The following is a 14652-nucleotide window of genomic DNA, read 5'->3' as shown; positions in this document are numbered from 1 at the left end:
ATACCCAAATGCTCAGTTCAGCACCAAATGTCAAAATTGTGATGAGAACATCTCTACTTCACCCCAGAAGTCACACAAACAGGACTTAATGTCTAAAATAGCGAACTACCACTTTAAAATTACATCGGGGGCCAGCTGAAACGGTCTCAAGGGCCACAAACGGCCCCCGAGACATGGGTCCCCCACCCCTGCTCCAACGGTAGGGCACTAGGCTGCTACGCCAGCGACCTGGGTTCGATTCTGACCCAGGTCATTTGTGTATCCTTCCCATCCCGTCTCTCTCTCTCTCTCTCTCTCTCTCTCTCTCTCTCTCTCTCTCTCTCTCTCTCTCTCTTGTTCACTTCCTATTGTGGTCATACTGTCCTATCAGAAAATAAAGGCCAAAAAAGGAAAGAAAAAAAAACAAAAGGAAATCATGACTTCAATAGCCATGTTGCAGTTCTCATGTTCACTTGAGAACCGCAGGGGAAAAAAAACTTTACCCTTGTTTGCATCTGCACTTGTTGTTCTGTGTATTTATTTCCTGTGAACTTTGTATTTGCTAATTATGTTGGCTATGATGATGTTCTCTTTTGAAAGTACCTTTTGGTTATAAAGCGTCTGCCAAATGCAATGCAATGTACTGTAATGTGATGTAATCTGGTCAGGTGGAGGAGCTGCAGTCCCAGCTGGCGTGCCTGAAGGAGAAGACCCACAGTCTCCTCAGGGACAACTCCACAGCACAGGCCCTCCAGGAGGACCTGTCCCAGCTCCGATCCGAGCTCCTCTCCGTCACCGCAGACCGAGAGCTGCTGCAGGAGAGACTGGTGGAGGTGGAGAGGAGGCGCACGGAGGAGGTGCAGGGGCTCAAGGAGGCGGAGGAGGAGAGGCGAGAGGAGGTCAGGAGGCTGACCTTTGACCTGGGATCGCTGCGGGCTAGGAGTGCAGAGCTGCAGCAGCGACTGGAGGAGAGCCAGGAAGAGCAGGAACGCAGCAGAGAGCAGGAGGAGAGGCAGGAGGACAACGCGGAGCTGGTGAGAAGAGTTGCACACAAAAATGAAAACAATGGTTAGAAAAAAGGAAAAAAGCGGAAGTGCTGCGTATATCCAGATCTTTTGACATGGGTGCTCTAACAGTGAGTGGATAAAGTTGACATCAAAAAAAATGAAGAGCAGGAAACTGAGGCACTCTATTTGCCTTTTTGAACTATTAAAAAAATAAGAAAACGGAGTGCAACAGTTTCCTGCTCTTCATTTTTTTGATAACAATGGTCGTTTCAGAACTTCGTGCAGTACATTTAATAAGACAGACGTTTCGGCTTACGCCTCTAAGATCACCCTGATGTAGGCGTAAGCCGAAATGTTGAAGTGTCATGAAGTTCTGTGTGTGCGAGGACGACCATTGTTTTCATAACAATATTTTTGCCTCAATTGAAGGTTTTTAAGTGGTAATAATCATTCCATTGTATTAAGTTTAACATTGTCCTAATGTGTGATGGCCCTTTTCTCCGTGAAACGCACGTGAAAAAAAAGCTAGTAACGTCAACCTAATGCATGCAATTAGTGACAGCTGTGATTGTCATTCCATGATTGTTGAAGGGGTATCCCAATTTGTAGCAGGTGCGTTTCAAGCCCTCTACACCTTACAGCTTCGTTGGAAAGCACGAGGGGCCTAGGGAAGGCGTAGGGGTGGAGATTAGTAATGGGAAAGGCCCTAGGTGTATGTAACACTAGGTGTATGCAAGGGCACTCTTCAGGGGGTTACATCGGGATAGAAGAGGAGATATGGAGCATGAGGGGGGTATGATGAGAAGGGTAGGAGGTACGCAAGACACGCGTAAAAAAAAAAATCGGTTGGGAAACACTGTCATTTGAGGAGCTTAGTGGTTTAATTAAGGCACTCTTTAAAGAGTGTGGTAACCCAAGAACTGTAGACTGGTGGTGGCCCTCTGCTAATGTGCAGCAGTCAGTGGTGTATGTTCCGGTCATGAGGTGTTGGAACATTTTGTTTGTTTGTTTGTCCCCTGTGGCTGTCCTTACTGGAGGTGTAATCCTGATGATGACGATAAAAAAAACAAACGGGAGATGAATTGATTCATTACTTTGAGTGCCAACAGAGTACCGGTAGCATGTCTTTGCCGGGTATGTCGGCTTTGTGATAGAAAAGCAGGTTGTTCGTGTGTGTACTGTCCCCAGTAGGCCTTAGCGCAGTGGTTCTCAACCTTTTATGAACAAACGCCCCCTGCACCTCATCCAAAGTCTCCCAACGTCCCCCTTGTCTTGATCATACGCCTGCCAACGCCCCCCTTAGTATTAAAACATGTAATGGACTAATGCCCCCAATGACAACTATGCACTGCCCCCTCTCAACTGTATCTTTCTCAACGCACCCCTAAGGCTCCCCAACGCCCCCTGGGGGGCTGTACCGCCCCTTTTGAGAAACTCTACCTTAGCGGGTCACTGTGAAATGCCTCTTAAATGCCATCAGGCCAGCTCACTCCGATGTAAACGAAGCTGTATATAGACATCTGTGCTGTGATGCACGCAGCGCAACGCAACGCTGATCTGTCAGGCCTGCTGACCTGGCGCTTGGAGTTGTTATCGTCTGTGTCTGTGTGTGTGTGTGTGTGTGTGTGTGTGTGTGTGTGTGTGTGTCTGTGTGTGTCTGTGTGTGTCTTGAGCTACTGCAGTACACATAGCTTGTGTACATTTTGTTTTGAAGGTTACGCCATACCCTGCCTGTTCTAATTTAAGGACCCACTACTAAGCCTTGAGTTTGCATTGCATTACATTGAAATCGACATTGAAATCACATATCATTAAAGTGATATCTCCTCTGTAAATTGTTTAAAAACAGCAACTAAAAACCAAGTTGACCAAAAAACTGACCACCTCTCTTACTCTCTCCCTGTCCCTAGGTGCGGAGAGACCAAGAAGCCCAACAGAAACTACAGGTTGGTGTACAATTAAAAATAGATATCGAAATGCTCATGACTGTTTTCTTCCAGAAACTGGTAGTAGTTCATTCCTTAAAGTGGTAGTTCGCTATTTTAGACATTAAGCCTTGTTTGTGTGACTTCTGGGGTGAAGTAGAGATGTTCTCATCACAATTTTGACATTTGGTGCTGAACGGAGCATTTGGGTATTCAAGACTGCAGCCCCCCCACCTTTACATTGACTCCAATGAAGCACTCAAGCAATCGATCATAAAATGGCATTAAACTTTCGTTTGCAGAGACATGAAACTCACCGAGTGGTCAGAGGTGGGCAGCGATACGTTGGCTCGAAAATCACAGCGAAATACGCTTCCAGAGAAGATATATCCATTATTGTCCGTCTTCATTGATTGTATTAGTTTGACTAGTATTACTCTGCGCGACCGGAAATGGGGGTGCGTTTGTTTACGTTACTATCTATGGTTTGTATGCAAGCTGTAGTTTTTGTAGCCAGTCCCGCTCAAAGATAGCCGTTCTACCTCGCTCCTTGATGTCTACATAAACAACACACTATCGCTACCTACTGGCTGGATGTCTACTGCTATTCAACGGCGTCTGGGGAAAAATAGGTCCGCCAAATGCTAAACAACAGTTAGAAGGCATATTTCGCTGCAATTTTCGGGTCAATTTATCGCTGTCTACCACTGACCACACGGTGAGTTCCATGTCTTCTCAAACAAAAGTTTAATGCCATTTTATAATCGATTGCTTGAGTGCTCTATTGGAGTCAATGTAAAGGTGGGGGGGCTGCAGTCTTGGATACCCAAATGCTCTGTTCAGCACCAAATGTCAAAATTGTGATGAGAACATCTCTACTTCACCCCAGAAGTCACACAAACAGGGCTTAATGTCTAAAATAGCGAACTACCACTTTAATTTCGAAAACGGAATGTGTTGGCCCTACTGTGGCACTAACAGTATGACTCTGGGTTACTACACTGGCTGATCCTTCCCCGTCTCTCTCGCCCCACTCATTTCCTGACTCTCCTCCACTGTCCTGTCTGATGATAAAAACAAAAAAGAGAGGCTTGAAAAGCCCACCAAAAAAATACATTTAAAAGGCCCAGCTGTGGCTTAGTGTTACTATGCTGGCGACCCGGGTTCAATTCCGCCCACTCATTTTCTGACTCTCCTCCACTGTCCTGTAAAAAAAGGCTAAAAAGCCCTAAAAAGATTTTTAAAAAAAAAATAGTTTGGTCAAAAGAATCGTACTCTCTCCCCCAATGATGTCAGCCGGTCGCACTAAATCTGACGTGTCGCCCTCCCCTCCCCTCCCTCCCTCTGTCTGTGTTGTGCAGGTGTGGCTGAAGCAGATGCAGGTCTTGGCCCAGCAGAAGTTGACGCAGGGCATGCAGTGCTGGACGGCGGGGCTGCTGGCCTCCTCGGTGCAGACGGAGAGGAAGCTGGCCCAGCCCCTGATGACTCAGATGCCCCAACTGGAGGCCGCCATCTCCAACCTGGAGCTCACCACCCAGCACCTGCAGAACCTCATGACCGACCACCTGGTAAGGAGCAGCCTGAATTGCAACAAAAGGGAAATTGGATAACATTTTTGATGTTTTTAGGGGCTTTATAGAAAATTATAATGTCGTAGTGGAGGTCTGTGATGCGGTGGGGATTTGAAATGTATTTGATTATTCGATTGTTTTTTGTTTTTTTTTAAATGTTGGTTTATTTGTTTTGTGTGTGCCTTGGGTTTGGGGTGGTGTTTGTGTGTAAACTAAAAACTTTAATAAAGAAATGTAGCAGCCGATCTTTCCGATCTGAAAGTCAGCATGGAATCCATCCCTCAGGTTCCAGATCATGGTCTCCAATCGGAGAGCAGGGAGGAGTGGAAAGGCGATGACTGAAGTTTGTTTGAATAGACATGAGTGTATTATTTGGCATACGTAGCCCCTAGCCAGCTGTAAACTACTCACCCCCTGCAGGATTTGCAGTAGGCGATCTCACTTGTGATTAGGTCTGGTGATAACGAGCAAAGCGAAGAGAGTGAGTGCTTTTCAGTAGGCTGTGGTCACCATGATTACAATCGGTGATATTTGATACAAATCTCGTTTTATGTAGTCCACCAGTTTTCCTGCCATAGCATGTTGGAAGCAACATCATATTTAGTTGGATGACAGCACCAAAGGATCAAACCAGTCATCCCTACACCCCATGTTAACCATCCTCCATAGAATGTGGGGGTTCGCGATTCGCATGGGGAAGGTGTTACCATTTTGTGTGGCGTGCACTGTGACTGTACATCAGCTTGCGTGAACTAAATCTGTTTTTCCTGCTACAGGTGTCGCTACAGAAGCTGTGTGTAGGCTACAAGAAGCACTACGAGGATGTGTGGAAGCAGGAGGCTCAAGATGGCCTCCAGAGCTCCCTGCTGGATAGAAGAGAGCACCGCCTACAGGTAGGGAGTAGGGGAAGGGGTAGCAGCTTGGGCTTGAATGTGATTGTGAATGTTGTCAGAATTGCTGGACACTGGGTGCGTTCCAATATGTGACCTTGCGTCCTCACTTGTGCTTGTGGCCTCACCTGATGCCCCGCCTCTGTGGAGAAAACAAGTAAGTTTCTCCGCTGTCGGCCTATTGAAAATATTTGGGGGACTATTCTTCATTCACCATCCAGTTTGCAAATGAGAAAATGACTTTACAATTCAGCTTTTGCATGATATTGAAATATAATTCTTTTGACAGTGATGTCATCATGACCTATTACTTCCTGGTACGAGGCCACAAGCACCAAGTGGAGGATGCAAGGTCGCATATTGGAACGCACCCCATGATCTACAGAAGTCTACTCAGAGTTTTGCCAATGGCAGCCTGAGCTTGATCAAGGCAGGGTACACATCAAAATAGTAACTCCTGTCCTTCTCGGTTACTTGTGAGTTCCTAATGTAAGATAGCGGTGGTGCCTTTCTCTAACCTTATCCACCGCTTCTCCCCCGCTGGCTGGCTGGCGCTACAGAAAATGGCGGTGGTGGCCCATCAGATGGAGAAGAAGGTGGCGGAGTTCAAGACGGTGATGGAGGAGGAGCTGAGGCACCGCATGAAGCGCAACAACCGGCTGCGGGACCTGCTGGGGCCCACAGCCGCCGACCCGGAGGCCCTCCACCAGCACCTCACCGAAGGCACCAACCACCGCATAGAGCTGGCCAAGCGCATCAAGCCCACCTGCCTGGTAAGAACCAGTCCAGCTACTGGGCCCAACTGTGCTGCAAATGGTAGGGCACTCGTTTGCTATGCAGGCGACCCGGGTTCGACTCCTGGTCCGGGTCCTTTGCCGACCCTTCCCCGTCTCTCTCTGCCCACTCACTTCCTCTTATTACTCACTTCCGTTGGTTATGTCAGTTTGAACACAGTCTGGTGATTCTGGGTGATGTCCATGAAATGCCATTCCTCTGGGCAAATAAATGCGGGCACTAAATGTCTTATTTTTAATGTGTGTGTGTTGCAGGCCCTACGCAAACAGCTGAAGGAGCTGGAGAGTCTTGTGGCGAGTGCTGCAGAGAAGCAGAGCAGGGATGACACCACCTCCTCGTCCTCGTCCTCGTCAGCGAGAGCCAGCCCTGTGCAGCCACCCCAGAACTCCCAGCATGCCCTACTCCAGGAGGACTACCAAAAGCTCCGCACCAGACTGGAGGAGGCCCTTGGGGACATACAGGTGTGTGTGTGTGTGTGAGTGTGTGTGTGTGTGAGTGTGTGTGTGTGTGTGTGTATGACTGCGGGAAGACACACATGGACGTTTTTTATTTCGGTCATACAGACATTGGCACACCATCTCCCCAGATATCCTGCACATGTCAGTGGGGGTCAGTTGCTGTGGGCCCTGGGTGAGGGGGGGCGCAGAATTGGGTCCTTGTTACATTGTATGTATTGGATGGGGGCTGGGCGGGGGCCAGGGGCCTGTCAGATGACTCTGTCAAGAGTCGGAAAGCGGTCAGTGGCCCTGACTGTAAGTGAAATGTAATTGCCGGCCCTGCCGTGGCCAACAGGTAGGGAACTCGCCTGCCATGCGGCTTACCCGGGTTCAATTCCCGGCCTGGGTCCTTTGCCAACCCCTCCCCGTCTCTCTCCCAATTCACTTCCTGTCCACCTCTCACACTGTCCTATGAAAATAAAGTCGAAAACGAAATGTAATTGCCATTTTCTCTCTCTCTCTCTCTCTCTCTCTCTCTCTCTCTCTCTCTCTCTCTCTCTCTCTCTCTCTCTCTCTCTCTCTCTCTCTCTCTCTCTCTCCAGTCTTTAAAGAAGGCGCTACAGGAGGCTAAGGAGGCCCACGAGGCGTCATTGCAGCAGTGCAGTCAACAGCAGCTCCAACTGAGAGAACTGCAGGACTCCCTGACCCGCACACAGGACTCCCTGACACGCACTCAGGTAGGCACACCACGCCGCATTAGGGCGGCAAAACAGACACAACACCTGTGTGTTCGCCCCCGTAAAAGGGGCTCACAGGGGGGCGCTGTGGCGCAGCGCGCTAAGCCCCCCATATTTGGGCTTACATTGCCCATGGGGACCACGGTTCGAGTCTCGCCGGGGTCATTTCCCGACCCTGCCCCATCTCTCTCTCCCAATCATTTCCTGTCTACTCTCACACTGTCCTATAATAATAAAGGCCAAAAAGCCTAATAGAAGAGCCTGGAGTCCTCATTTTCTTAACTAAATGATGCCTGCAGTTATATCTATTAGCAGGATTACCATTTCCTGTCATTTAACTAATCCTGGATTATCACTTAACCTTGTTCTTAGTATAACCCCCAGGTCACTAGGGTGTATTGTGTGTCGTGTGTGTGTTGTGTGTTGTGTGTGTGTATTGTGTAAGTGTAATGTGGGCCCTGCCGTGGCTCACACGGTAGGGCACTGCACTGGTACGCGAGCGACGAACTGGGTTCGATTCCGGACTCGAGGCAATATCCTGATCCTCCCCCGTCTCCCTCTCCCACTCATTTCCTGTCCCATTCCCCACTGTCCTGTCCAAATAAAGCTAAAAAAAATGATTTAAAAAGTGTAATGTAATGTAATCTCTTGCTTGAATGTGATTTGCGTGCAGAATACGCTGACGGAGACCAAGATGACGCCCACTACAGAGGAGATGCAGAAGATGAAGGCTCGTCTGATCAACATGGAGCTCCAGAGCACCAAACTCAACACCAGCCACCAGCAAGAGTACGTCACCACATCACATTACATTACATTACATTACATACAGCCAGGGCTATACAGAGCACCAAACTCAACATCAGCCATCAGCAAGAGTACGTCACCACATCACATTACATTACATACAACCAGGGCTATACAGAGCACCAAACTCAACACCAGCCACCAGCAAGAGTACCACACACCACCACACCACACCACATTACATACAGCCAGGGCTATACAGAGCACCAAACTCAACACCAGCCACCAGCAAGAGTACGACATTAGATCACACCACACCACACCACATTACATTACATTACATTACATTACATTACATACAGCCAGGGCTATACAGAGCACCAAACTCAACACCAGCCACCAGCAAGAGTACCACACCACACCACACCACATCACACCACACCACACCACACCACACCACATCACATTACATACAGCCAGGGCTATACAGAGCACCAAACTCAACACCAGCCACCAGCAAGAGTACTACACCACACCACACCACACCACACCACATTACATACAGCCAGGGCTATACAATAACTCTTTTCATCACTACAGTACTTGCCAATTTGACTGGTAGTGAGTGTATGTGTGGCTGCTAAGATTTAACATCTATCTTTTCTTTTCTACCAGCCAAACTGAATTTTCCTTATGCATCGCAATATATGGGGGTCATTTATTGCTTTAAATCAGCATCTCGAAACATGGCCTTCTGTTTTTACTTCACTTCACATGCATTGTTCAGTATACCGTTTGCCTGGTTTACTAGGCTAGTCTGAAACTTCAACACGGGTAAATTAGCATCCTCATGGAGTGTGTGTGTCTCCGTGCGTGTGCATGTGCGTGTGCGTGTAGGCTGGAGAGGATGACGTCGGTGCTGAAGCACAAAGAGGAGCTGATCCGCAAGCTGAAGGAGGAGCTGAGGACCAAGCACCAGGACGTGGAGGGCTCATGTGAGCACACACTCTACTCTACTCTACTCTACTCTACTCTACTCTACTCTACTCTACTCTACTCTACTCTACTCTTCACTCCTTTTGTCTTCTCTCCTCTCTTTACTCTTATCAACCACCAGGACGTAGGGGGCTCATGTGAGCACACCCTCTCCTCTCCTCTCCTCTCCTCTCCTCTCCTCTCCTCTCCTCTCTCATCTCCTCTTCCCTCCTCTCCTCTCTCCTCTCCTCTCCTCTCTCCTCTCCTCTCCTCTCCTCTCCCCTCTCCTCTCCTCTCCTCTCTTTACTCTTATTAAGCACCAGGACGTAGGGGGCTCATGTGAGCACACCCTCTACTCTTCTCTCCTCTTCTCTCCTCTTCTCTACTCTTCTCTCCTCTCCTCTCCTCTCCTCTCCTCTCTTTACTCTCATCAAGCACCAGGACGTAGGGGGCTCATGTGAGCATCACCTCTTCTCCTCTCCTCTCCTTCTCTTTACTCTCCTCTCCTCTCTTCTCCTCTCCTCTACTACTCTTCTCTTCTCTCTTTACTCTTATCCTGCTTGCCCCTCTTCTCTCCTCTCTTTACTCTTATCCTGCTTGCCCCTCTTCTCTCCTCTCTTTACTCTTATCCTGCTCGCCCCTCTTCTCTTCTCTCCTCTGCCTTCCTTTCTCTTAGGCCGGGCTTCTCCTTTGGCAACCAATCAGTTCAACAGCAGCAATGTATTTGTCTATTTGATTTGGAGCTACGACCTGTTGACCGCTGAGCTGTCAGAATGGCACACTGAAATGTTGCTTTGCTTCTCTTCTCTGCGCTTCGCTCGTTTTGTCTGCATGTGTCCCCGGAGTTAGTCCTAGAACACTAGATACCCTTGGCTGAAGTCAGAGCAAAGGTGAGAAGTGTCAGTACGGTATACCGATATTTCTCATTGATGTTACTTAGACTGTGGCACCCAGAGTTGGCCCGTGTCAAAAGGCTGAACACAGCATCCTAGTCTTTGTATCTATGACTCTTGCTGTGTGGGTCATTCCACACCAAATCTCAGAGTTACCTGAAAAAACAGTGTCAAAGTTCAGCTCACAACTCTCCTCACTACTTTGGCAGTCCACTGTCAGAAATTCTCACATATAGCTTTTAGCCAAATAAGGGGGGAAACTGACATGACGTACAGCAGGAGACTCTCTCACTCTCTCACTCTCTCACTCTTTCACTCTTTCCTTTTCCAGATGTGGAGGATGGCCACTCCTCTCAGGTGGAGATTCAACAGCTGCAGAAGAAAGTTGCTGAATTGGAGAGGTGTGTGTGTACTTAACGGTCAAGTGTTTATTATGAACTTTATTCTGAACTGAATTATGAGCTTTATTACAGACATTACAATACACATTAACCTGCTACACTTTCCACAAACATTAACTTTTTAACGTAGTACTTGCTTGTATTGACTGGCCTTTTGTGCAATACCTGAATGTACCTTTTTTTGCATGGTGTCGGACAACCTTAATTCAAGTCGCTTTGGTTATAAAGCGTCTGCCAAATGTAATGTAATGTAATGTAAATTCATTCAAAGCAGGTACATAGGTAGTATAGACATACACAGAACAGACGTAATCGCGAATTAAGCTTATCATTGTCGTCATCCGTCATGTGCTTGGTTCTTTCCAACAGCTCCCTGACTGCCCAGCTGGAGGAGGTTGAGAAGTGGAAGAGGCGCGCGTACAAACTCAAAGACAAAGACAGCCGGCGTTACGCTGGCCTGCACACCCCTACCAAAGCCACGCAGCAGCAGCAGCAGCAGCAGCTCTCCCCCTCCCCCTCTAAGCACACCACCACCACCCCCACCAAGCGCACCCGTCCGCCCACCCCTACCAAGCCCAAGCTGCCCGCCCCAGTCCCGGCCCAGGTCCAGGCACACGCACACGCACAGCCGTCCCCCAGCAAACGCGCGCCTCTGACGGGCTCCCCGGCGGCGCGCCACGTCAACTCTCCCCAGAGGCCCCTGTTCAACTCGCCCAAGAGCCTGTTCTTCGACATGCCACTGGGGGCCCAGGGGCCCGGCCTCGCGCGCCCCAGGGGCTTCTTTGATAACTCGGGCCTAGGCACGACGACAGGTAAGAATTCGGCCCCCACACAGACCTTTTTTATGTTTTTGGGGCTTTTAAAAAAAAAAAAAAAAACATTCTAGGGGCTTTTTGTGCCTTTATTGACAGGAGAGTATGAGATGCTGACTGGAAATAAGTGGGTGAGAGAGATAGGGGAGGATTGGGAAATGACCCCGTCCGGACTCGAACCGGGGTCCCCATGGGCATGCAAGCCAAAATGTGGGGGGCTTAGCGCGCTGCGCCACAGCGCCCCCCTTTTTTGGGGCTTTTTAGCCTTTATTTAGATAGGCCAGCTGACAGGAAGGAAGCGGGAGAGAGAGACGGGGTAGGGTTGAGAAATGACCCAAGCCGAACTCGAGCCCGGGTCGGCCGCGTATGGTACAGTGTGTTATTATATGGTTGTGACGTCATCGGTCGAATGCTCCATTCATTTCAACGGTGCTCCCCAACGTTCGCACGTCTGTTATTTTTCGATAACGGACGGGTTGGTCTATAACAGACCGCTGTCAATGGCAACAAGACTTTTCACTGCTAAAGCGACTTTTCAGCTGCTGTGATAGACAACACCTGTTGTCCTGGCTACCTAGCTGTTAGCGGTGTTCCACAACGGCACTGTTTTGTTTTGCGCAGCAACAATCTTATAATAGCATAGACTTCACATTAAATAGGCCTAAAGAAATGTCCCCGCCATGTGTGAATCATTTAAGTATATCCATATAATAAGCGGGTTAACTTTCGGCGAGTCGGTCGCTTTGTGGAATAGCAGCACTTCAGAGAGAACAAGACCCCTCCGCTCCGCGTCGGGGTCTAAAGATTCTCTCTGTCGTGCTGCTATTCCACGGTAGCGACCTTCTCGCCGAACGTTAACCCTTACTTAACGCGCTGCTCCACAGCAGCACCCCACAGACACTTTACTGTGTTGGAGGGGGAAAAATGCATTGCTCAGGTAGAGGAAGTTAGAGCTGGAACTATGGCAAAAATGTTGTGCATAGTTGTGGGTTACTTACTATGCTAAGCCCTGCATAGTTTGCAGTTGTTACGCAGTCCTGTATCCTTTTACACATGCCTGTTTGTGTGCACATAGCCATGGTCTTTGTCATTGTTGCTGGATGAAAGGTGACAGGCTTGCTGCCTGAAGTCAGGCGTGTGGCAGTAATTACGCAGTGCTGCCTTTACTTGTAAAAGTCATCTACGGCACATCTGTTGCAATGTTGCAACAATGTCGATGTCTGATTATCATCAACTTTCAAATGTCTTTGAGACTTGGTCTGACCAAGAGCATAACGATTAACGTTTACCAAATGTGGCATGATTGACCTGCTTCCCTAGATTTGCTACGGTTTGACTGGTTTCCACCAAAGTGAGTGGAGTTTCCGAGATCAGAAACGATATTTGCATTGCTCTTGGCCAGACTAGGGGGGAAGCAATGTCCACATCCCTCTAGTAGCCCCTTTCACTTTGGCCTACTACAGCTCCACACACACAGCTTGCTCATTCAATTCAATTCAATTCAATTCTTTATTTACATCAGACTCAAAGTACATGGTCCATATCAAGACTACAGTCAAAACATTACATAGAGACAAAGAAAAATAAGAAATAAAATAAGAAAATAAAATGAAAGATGGGAACACACCTATCAAACAAATAGGCACTCTCTCCAGTGTCACCTAAGCTTGGAGGAGAACCTCACAGAACACTTTACTGGACTCACTAGGGTTTGAATAATGCTGTTTTGAGAGCAGTCCAGTCTGCACATGAACTTATAAATAACAATAACAATATGGCGTTATCTTTACTTCGTGACCATTGCATCTCATTACACTTTGTCCAAAGCCACTTCCAAGTTATTACAGGGTACTCACAGACCCTGGACTAATGTGGGCCAGTGTGGGATTCGAACCTGCAACCTGCCGATTGCAAGACCATCTCCAACTAGAACTATCAGGCTATGGGGCACCTAAGTCACGCCCTTCTACTTCCGATCCGTGGGGCTGGAGCTCTCAAAAATTTGAATGAGAGTTAATGGAGCGAGTCAAGCATGTGCTCCGGATTTCACATATGATGACAGTGAATTTGAAAGGTTTGGATTTGCGTCGTAAGACCACTCATTTTCGACACGCAAGTAACGTTATTTTAGCTTTTGTGCAAAACTGTGTTAGAGACTACACGTGCGCCTCGCATATCTGACGTGAACCGAGGCACAGCCAACCCTACCGCTGCAGCGTGGCTTAAGTGGCTGCACGTCAGACATGCGACGTCTGTTGTGCAGTCCAAATAATTACATATTTTTGCACAAACACAACTCAAAAAGTGATGTCAACAAGCACACCATTGGTTGTTATTAATTCTGAGGCACAGCATATGTGTGATCTACGGGGAAATGCGAGGTGGGTCGGAAAACAGCTTTGATCAGTCCATTAATCAAAAGTGTTTGCGTTCCCAGCCCCACAAGCCGCCCGGAAGGGGTGGAGACTTAGGTGCCCCATGGCTACCTAGCCAGGCTCTGGCACAACACCTTCAGCATTGCTTCTAAGTCAGGCCAGGAGCAATACACATACCGTTTCTGAGCTCCATACAAATCAGGAACTCCTCCCACTTTGTCGGGAAGCAAACAACCAGTAGCAAACCGAGGGAGGCGGGTCAACCATGCCATTTTGGGAAATGTTCATTGTTGTGCTCTTGGTCAGATCAAGAGAGAGTTGAATGAACCAAAGAGAGTTGAATGTCGATGATAATCAGGCTAATGCTGGCTACCCATCAGCTGCTTTGCTCTGTTGCTGTTGTTCACCTCCTCACCTTGCACCGTCACTAAGGAGTACTTAATGGCTTACCCTGAGTCACCCTGAAACATGATGGGATGAGATTTGAAGCCGGCCGCGGCGTCTACATGGTGAAGCAGCATGAAGGGCAGGGCTCTAAATGAACACCAGCCAACCGGCCAAATGCTGGTGAAATTTCAATTTTTTTGGCTGGTACAATAGACAAACTTACTACTAGCCACGCACTTCGACCCATTAATGGGTGTATGTTTGGCTAGTAATATTAACATCTACTAGCCATTTTGGCTGGTGACTTAGAAAGTTAATTTAGAGACCTGATGACGGGTATTTCTGTCGGAAAGCAGCTGCAGTAATCTCGTTTCAACATTGCTCTTTCTCACACACACACACACACGATATGAGAACCTGGCCACAGACCCTAACGGCTTCTTTTAGATTTGACTGCCCAGATTTGTTGTTCACTGCTACTCGTGCCCATGGTATACAGCACTATATGTAGCAAGCAGAAAATCCCGGCTGATCTTGTTTAAAGCATCACGTCAGAAGCCTCGGCCGTACTGGCACGGACTGTGCCACTGTGTGGTGTCACGCCGGGGAGCCGGGTTCAATCTTGGCCCTGGCTTAAGGTTGTCTCCCAATCCTCCCCACCGTCTCTCTCGACAACTCATTTCCTCATTTTCATCACAAGCCAAAATGGATAGTAGCTAGC

The 14652-nt window shown here is 48.2% G+C and overlaps 1 protein-coding gene across 1 annotated transcript in view; it reads left to right on the top strand.

Annotated features, from left to right (window-relative positions):
• Positions 1-14652, top strand: part of cenpe (centromere protein E) — a 40353-nt gene that overhangs the window by 23868 nt on the left and 1833 nt on the right. The window contains exons 31-41 of the mRNA XM_063194851.1: positions 648-1013; positions 2897-2932; positions 4273-4479; positions 5259-5375; positions 5933-6145; positions 6422-6628; positions 7207-7341; positions 8015-8130; positions 8986-9083; positions 10288-10357; positions 10727-11169. Of these exons, the coding sequence (XP_063050921.1) occupies positions 648-1013; positions 2897-2932; positions 4273-4479; positions 5259-5375; positions 5933-6145; positions 6422-6628; positions 7207-7341; positions 8015-8130; positions 8986-9083; positions 10288-10357; positions 10727-11169 (2008 nt within the window). The remainder of the gene's footprint in view (positions 1-647; positions 1014-2896; positions 2933-4272; positions 4480-5258; positions 5376-5932; positions 6146-6421; positions 6629-7206; positions 7342-8014; positions 8131-8985; positions 9084-10287; positions 10358-10726; positions 11170-14652) is intronic.

Source organism: Engraulis encrasicolus, chromosome 3 (genome assembly GCF_034702125.1).
Source record: "Engraulis encrasicolus isolate BLACKSEA-1 chromosome 3, IST_EnEncr_1.0, whole genome shotgun sequence".
Taxonomy (NCBI): Eukaryota; Metazoa; Chordata; class Actinopteri; order Clupeiformes; family Engraulidae; genus Engraulis; species Engraulis encrasicolus.
The sequence above is the reverse complement of the archived record's forward strand: the minus strand, read 5'-3'. Positions and strand labels throughout refer to the sequence as shown.